General features: G+C 51.0%; 1 protein-coding gene across 1 annotated transcript in view; it reads right to left on the reverse strand.

Annotated features, from left to right (window-relative positions):
- Positions 1-1,475: 1,475 nt before the first annotated feature.
- Wnt3 (Wnt family member 3) overlaps positions 1,476-6,787 on the reverse strand; it is a 41,462-nt gene continuing 36,150 nt past the window's right edge. Inside the window, exons 3-5 of the mRNA XM_047542790.1 lie at positions 6,774-6,787; positions 5,694-6,181; positions 1,476-1,844 (exon numbers count right to left, since the gene is read on the reverse strand). The exon at positions 6,774-6,787 is cut by the window's right edge and continues 252 nt beyond it. Of these exons, the coding sequence (XP_047398746.1) occupies positions 5,702-6,181; positions 6,774-6,787 (494 nt within the window). The 3' untranslated portion in view covers positions 1,476-1,844; positions 5,694-5,701. The remainder of the gene's footprint in view (positions 1,845-5,693; positions 6,182-6,773) is intronic.

A 6,787-nucleotide genomic window follows, 5' to 3' on the forward strand; every position in this document is an offset into this window, starting at 1 on the left:
TAGTTAACTCAAAGGTATATACATTGTATAATAAATAATATTTATAAAAAGAGACTTTTTGAATATAAAATCAAAAAGATCAACAACTTCTACAACTTTTTACAAAACTTTGGATACAGCAGGTTGGTAGGAAATTTCCGTTGGATACTATGACCTGACTACAGCGAGAATAATTACAATGCACTCATGAACTATTATTAAATAATTACTTGTCAGCTACTTGAATACGTCCCCGAAACATGACTTTATCACTTTTAATATAGAATACATAGATATGAAAAGACTTTTAAAAATTTGTATCCATTCTGCTGAAGTATTCGCACATAAAGCAAGCATTAACCGGTTGATGTGATTTAAAACTTTTCAGTCTAAGATGAGATGGGGAGGAGTGTCTGGGACTCTAGGAGGGGTGGGATGTGGATCTTTAGCAGGGCTGGTGGCCGGCAGGTGCAAAAGGCCAGGCAGCCTCTTAGATGACAGTCTTGGCAAGCCTGCCTGCACGAACCGGGGTCGCTGACCAGGTACCTTAGGTCAGCGTTAGGTAGACCCAAGACAGAAGGGAGAAAGGAAAGACAAATCTTATATTTTGCTCTGTTCCCCTGTTACTGATTCTCCTTAAGAGAGTTGTCGGGTTGATCCTATCTGTCAAAGCCATCGGCCTCCACTGGGTTCGCCTCCTCCAGAACCAGTGTGCATCAAGGAGCACTCTGCTGGGGGATCTCGCCCAGGAGCAAGTGACTGCTTGCCCCCTTTGAACACCTAATCTAGATCCTTGAACCTGTAAGGGTTGATGGTATCTCACATGCAGGCGATGGGGAAAAGCCGTGTTAAAGAATTCTGTTTACTCACAAGGGCCAAAGAGAGAAGGTAGCTGATTAGAGAGGAAACAGGGATCTGATCTCTCTCTCTGATGACCTGAAGTCCAACAGCTCTAGCCGGAGTTGTTTTTATGGAGAATCTGCAGGTGAGCAGGGCTAGGATTGACAAGTCCCCTCCAAAGACACTGCTTGTTTCTGTAGGAAGCCATTTGAGCTGGAGAAGACTTGCCCCCATACATAACCTATATACAATGCCCACTACCAAAAAAAATCTGCATTAACGATGGAAACTGCAGAATGGTAGAAAAAGATTTTGAGATCTGACGGCCTCTCGTGCAGAACAGGGCTATAGAGAAAGTGAGACCGAGAAGAACTCGGCTGCTCTTCAAACAGCTTACCAGGGCACCAGAACTACTTCTTCAAAACTCAGAATCCTCCTCTAACGATCGTCGGGACCTCCCCACCACTCCATCCTAACTAAACCTATGGCTTTTATCAGTATGTGAAAGTGTTATCAGATTTGAATGGGAGTAGACAGAAAAGGAGACTGCAGGGGTTTGTCCTACTTTGTAACTCCCACCTCACAGGCATCTTGGAATGTCACCATCAGAAGCAGCTTGGAGACAGATTCTTGCCCATGCTCATGTCTTTCCCACCAGGCCGAGAGCTCGCATTAGCCCAGCCTGTTCTGTCGGAGTAGATTTTTTTTTTTTCATTTTTATTTTCTTTAACATGTGCAAAGGTAAGCCTCGGGTCTGTTCCTACCAGACCCTGGAGAACTAAAAAGAAAGCCCCTCTGTAAAAAAAAAACCACACACCGTCCAGAGCAGGGTGAGAAACGTGAGGATGGGAGGGGGGAGCGCCTCCCATCAGCAGGCTGGCGGGGTCCAGTCACTTCCCAGGTGCAGCTGGCAACAGTCCGTGCTCCTTGCTGGCGGATGCCAAGGGTTGGCTGGCTCTAGGTCCTGCTTCCCGTGGGACTTCAGTGAATCCGCCCAGCCGCACACTTTACCCCTTCCCAGTGTCCTTTGGGAAAACAAATGGAAAGAGTCAGAAACCTCATTCCTCTCCCAGGGGGACAACCCCTAGGGGTGCAAAGATCTGAGGCGATGATAGGAGGTCTCGACACTTCATTTGTGCTTAGAGAGGAGGGACCCTGGCTTCCTCATGCTCAGACCTCCAACCTGCCACAGAGGGAGGGAGTCCACAGAAATCCTACCTCCCCACTGCTAGCTGAGGGCCTTGGGCACCAGGAGGCCAGGCGACTACCCTAAGGCAGGAACTCACCTTGTATAGAGATGGAGCACCCTCACCAGTCTGAGCACTAGTCCCCAACCTCGAGTCACTCCGGGCTGGACTAGTGCCAGGCACAAAGCATTTCTGTGTGGCCCCAGGTAGCCTGATGATGAGCTGTCCAAATGGGAGAAGGTCCAGTGAAGCCTACTTCCTTCCCGTGGGTGCACCAAGGTGTGTGTACACTTCACTCATCTGAGTTCCATCTCACAAAGGATGGAGGCACAAAGCCACTTCACAGGCATTCCCAACCACCCTCAGCTCCTCCAGGGGCCTACAGGACCAGTACAAGATGCTACAGAGGCCAAACAGGCTCAGCAGGATTACAGGGATACACCCAACATCCCGCAGCAGGTCAGTGGCAGATCCAGGACCTGGGGTTGGCCAGGCCACTTGACGTGTTCAGTCTTTCTAGTTCATTCTGGTCCCAACATGGGAATAACAAGGTACTGACCAGTGGTTAACTGGAGACCATGGACAAACCCACAAGTGATGGAAAAGGTGTTTCCCCTCACAGGAAGGACCTGGGCAGGACCCTTCCCTTCCTGAACAAAGTCAGTGTGACTGGGGCTCTCCCCCAGGTGTGAAGAAGGCATGTGACTTGCTCTGTGGCTACCTTTCCTACCTGCACTGCCAAGACCCCAGAGTAGCCAAGAGAAATCTTGAGGCTCTGTCCCCTGTAGTCCCTGTCAGCTTATCTCTTGGGCACTCATCAGTGTCCATGTGGATGAAAGGATGGGAAGAAGTAACCAGGACTCAGCTCATCTATTGGTCTATGGCTCCAAACCAAGCAGCAAACCTGGGGAGTCACTCTTGGTTAGCCCTGCGTGGCCTGGGAATCTCAGCTGTCTTTATGAACCCTGGACCATGGGCCAAGCTCTTCCTGTGCATGGTCTAGCCCATGGGACAGTCCAGCAAGACACGGCTCAGTTCACAAATGAGGAAAGCAGGGCCCCAAGAGCAAAAGAGCTTGCCCAGATTCACTCAAAAAGTTGACTATGAAAAAGCCACCATACTGGGAAATGTTATCTACTTGTCCCCCCATGTGGGAGAGGCCTGTGACTAGAACCACATGGATGTGGGGGTAAAGAGGGCTGGCTGGTGAAGAGCACAGACTTTATTTTATATATATATATATTTTTTTTTGCAGAGGATTGAACTCAGGACCTCCAAATGCTAGGAAAGTGCTCTCACCAAGCTACACTCCCTCCTTCTTAGGGTCAGCATTAGTAGAGGGGTTGGAATTGGGGGATTTTCTGGACAGGGAGGGCCAACCCAGCACCTCCTGCCTTGCCTGGCAGATCTTAGCTGCCCATGAAGGGCAGGGACAGAGCTGCAGCCTGCCTCCTGGAGCCACGGATGGGACTTGGGCACCTCTGCCTCAACCAATAGCTCACACGTCCATTTGTGAAACAGGCAGGCTCACAAATGGCCCTCTTGGCCCCATTCGATACTAGTGTTCTGAAACCCAGAGGACCCCACGGCCTCTTCTCAGGATCAGGATCAGGATCTCACTGAAAAGGAGGGACACTATGCTGCCTCTGGTTCTGGTGAGCTTCAGAAGATGGTCACTGTAGTTTTCAAACATTCCTTCCACCTTGACAGGCTGCAGCTGGCCTGTGAGTCCTCTTCACCGTTGACTTTTCTATCATTTCAAAAAGCAATAAATGAGACTGCCAAAGTAATGATGCTATCTCTTTGCACAATGACCGCCTTGTGTCATGACTCTCTGATAGTGTTTATCACACTTCATTAGTGGTGTACTCAGAGAAGCATTCACATCTGTTAGCTAATTTGAGCCTCATATAAATTCGGTTAGGCCCCAATATCACCAGCACGGTACCGATGAAGAAACTAGGGATTGAGGGTTGGACAGCTGGCAAGTGGTGACCCTGGAGCTCACCTTTGTCCTCTTACCCCCCCCCCCCGTGGCTTTTATCCTGCTGTCAAGTAAGGTCATGCCTTTGGCTGCCTTTCTGGACTCTGTCAAGACATAACTTGACCTCCCCAGAGGGACTTCCTGGGAAGAGGGTCACCCTTCAACCAGTGCTGTTGGTCAGGTACCTCCCACCCCCCACCTCCCCTCCCAGCCTCACACAGCACAGACCAGAACCACTGCTCCCAGGCACCTGTGTGGAATGGGACCCCGGGTGGCTACTCTCCCCCAAACCTGCCCTGGAAGCTATGACCCAGTAGGCAAGTGCTTCCCAATTGACCCAGCACTGTCCCTAGCATCCTTCCACCTGCTACTCATGGCACCTCTGGTGAGGATGAGATGAGGAAATGGGTCAATGAGGAAGATCTGTCTGGGTCACAGGGTTGACTAGACCAGGCCGGGCCTAATTCCAAAGCCTGTGCTCACACCTGTATGCGCCAGACCCCATCTCAGAGGAGGAGAGGAAGAAAGGCCTCCCTGGCCTTAGAGACCTGCCCCGCCCAAGGCTCTATCCATGGTAACCTATCCTGGGGTCCTATGGATCTGAGAGCCAGGGCACCAGGCCTCCCACGCAGGTCACCTCTGGGAAGCTTGGGAACACAGTCCACCAGCCTTTGATCCCTTGATTACGCATCATAGTCACTCTGAACTTGAATCCCTCCTCCTGCCCATCATCATCATCCATAAACTCCACAAGACTCTGTGAGAGTGCTCCCTGCTCCACCCAAGCTTCAGATCTGTTGGGATATGGGCTTATCTGCCACTCCCCCACCCACCTCCCGGACACTCGAAGGATTTATGTTTGTACAAAAACTTGCCCTCTAAGTTCCAGGTAGGAGCAAAATAACTCTGCCCCAGGGTTAGAAGAGACCTCAGCCCACTATTTCAGGTATTTTAACCTCCTCATTTGATAACAAGAAAACCAAGACCCAAGAAGTGAAAAAAACAGAAAGTTAGGGACAAAGTTGAGACCAGACATCAGGTCTCCCAGCTTCCAAGCCCATAGTGCCTCTCTTCTGGCCCCACAGCTGCTCAAAAGTGATGGCCAGTGGCCAAGCAAAAATCTAATCTGGCTCATAATTTACCAAATTGTATAAGAATTTTAATTAATTGCTTTTGTTCTGTGTGCATATACTTAGTTATCTGTGTTTTGTACAATCCACCAAGTTTCTGAGAACCATTTCTACTGAAGTTCAGGAAATCCTGGCTTCTTATTTTGGCTGTGGGGACTTTTGTATCTTAGATAGCTCATAAATAGACTGGGCTGGTGGGCGAGGCGGCATAGGCCTGAAATCCCAGTGACTTGTGAGGCTGAGGCAAGAGGATCGCAAGTTCTGAGCCAGCCTCAGCAACTTAGAGATGCCCTGTCTCTAAATAAAAAAATAGAAAGGGCTAGGGATGTCGCTCAATGGTAGAACACCCATGAGTTTAATCCCTGGTAATGAAAAAAAGAAGAAGGAGGAGGAAGAAGAGGAAGAAGAAAGAGAGAGCGAGAGAGAGAGAAAAGAAAGAAAGAAAGAAAGAAAGAAAGAAAGAAAGAAAGAAAGAAAGAAAGAAAGAAAGGAGGAGGAAGGCAAGAGAATGGGTGGGTCAAGAAGAGGAGACAGGCAAGCTCAAGTGTCCCCCTCCCTGACCCTGAGCCCTACCTGGCTCTCTACTTGCAGGTGTGCACATCGTAGATGCGGATGCACTCCTGGCAGCTGACGTAGCAGCACCAGTGGAAGATGCAGTGGCACTTCTCCTTCCGCTTCTCCGTCCTCGTGTTATGGCCTCGGCCACAGCAAAGCAGATCGCAACCATCAATGCCATGGGAGGTGACATTGCAAGTCCGGTCCCTGGTGCCAAAGGAGCCCGTCTCCGGGTTGGGTTCACAAAAGTTGGGGGAGTTCTCATAGTAGACCAGGTCCCTCTCGGTAGGTGGCTTGAAGAGCGCGTACTTGGCCCGGAGAGTCTCCACCCAGCCTCGGGACTCCCGGTGCTTCTCCACCACCATCTCTGAGGCGCTGTCGTACTTGTCCTTGAGGAAATCCCCGATAGCACGGAAGTCAGGCTGGGCCCACCAGCAGGTCTTCACCTCGCAGCTGCCCGACAGTCCATGGCACTTGCACTTGAGGTGCATGTGATCCAGGATGGTCTGGGGAAGAGGAGTAGCAGTTGGCACCGCAACCTGGGAGCACTCTGCCCACCCACCCTCGTCCCTCCGGCCTCATGAACTCCTACTCTGCTCCAGGAAGAGAATGGATGGGGACTGAGGTATGGATCAAAAGATTCTAGTTTCCCCCTCACACCCTCATCACAGTTCATTTCTCCAAGTGGTAGGAAATAGGGATTATTATTCCCATTTAACGGAGGGGACACTGAGGCTGGGAGCTTTGGTTAGTAGCCTGGGGTCAAACACCCATAGGAAGGGATGGAGGCTGAATTCAAAGACAGCTCCACACCTGCACAGTCAGCCAAAATGCACAGGACGGGCGCGGGTACCTGCCGGGGGTGGGGTGGCCACACTCCCAGCTGACTGATCCCCTAGAGAAACCAAGAACAGCCCAGGGAGGAAGAGGGGTGGGCAGAATGGGCGACTGTGGGGTGTAGCTGGGAACCAAGTCTGGCCAAAAGGAAAGGGAAGCCGGATGCACAGGGCCTCTGAAAGGGGCCAAGCCAGGCCAGGGGAAGGCTGGGGTCCCAGGTGTGCTCCCAGCAGGGTTGGGGCGAGGGCAGCCGCGGCTCACCGTGCGGCCTGCCT

This window comes from Sciurus carolinensis, chromosome 3 (genome assembly GCF_902686445.1).
Source record: "Sciurus carolinensis chromosome 3, mSciCar1.2, whole genome shotgun sequence".
Taxonomy (NCBI): Eukaryota; Metazoa; Chordata; class Mammalia; order Rodentia; family Sciuridae; genus Sciurus; species Sciurus carolinensis.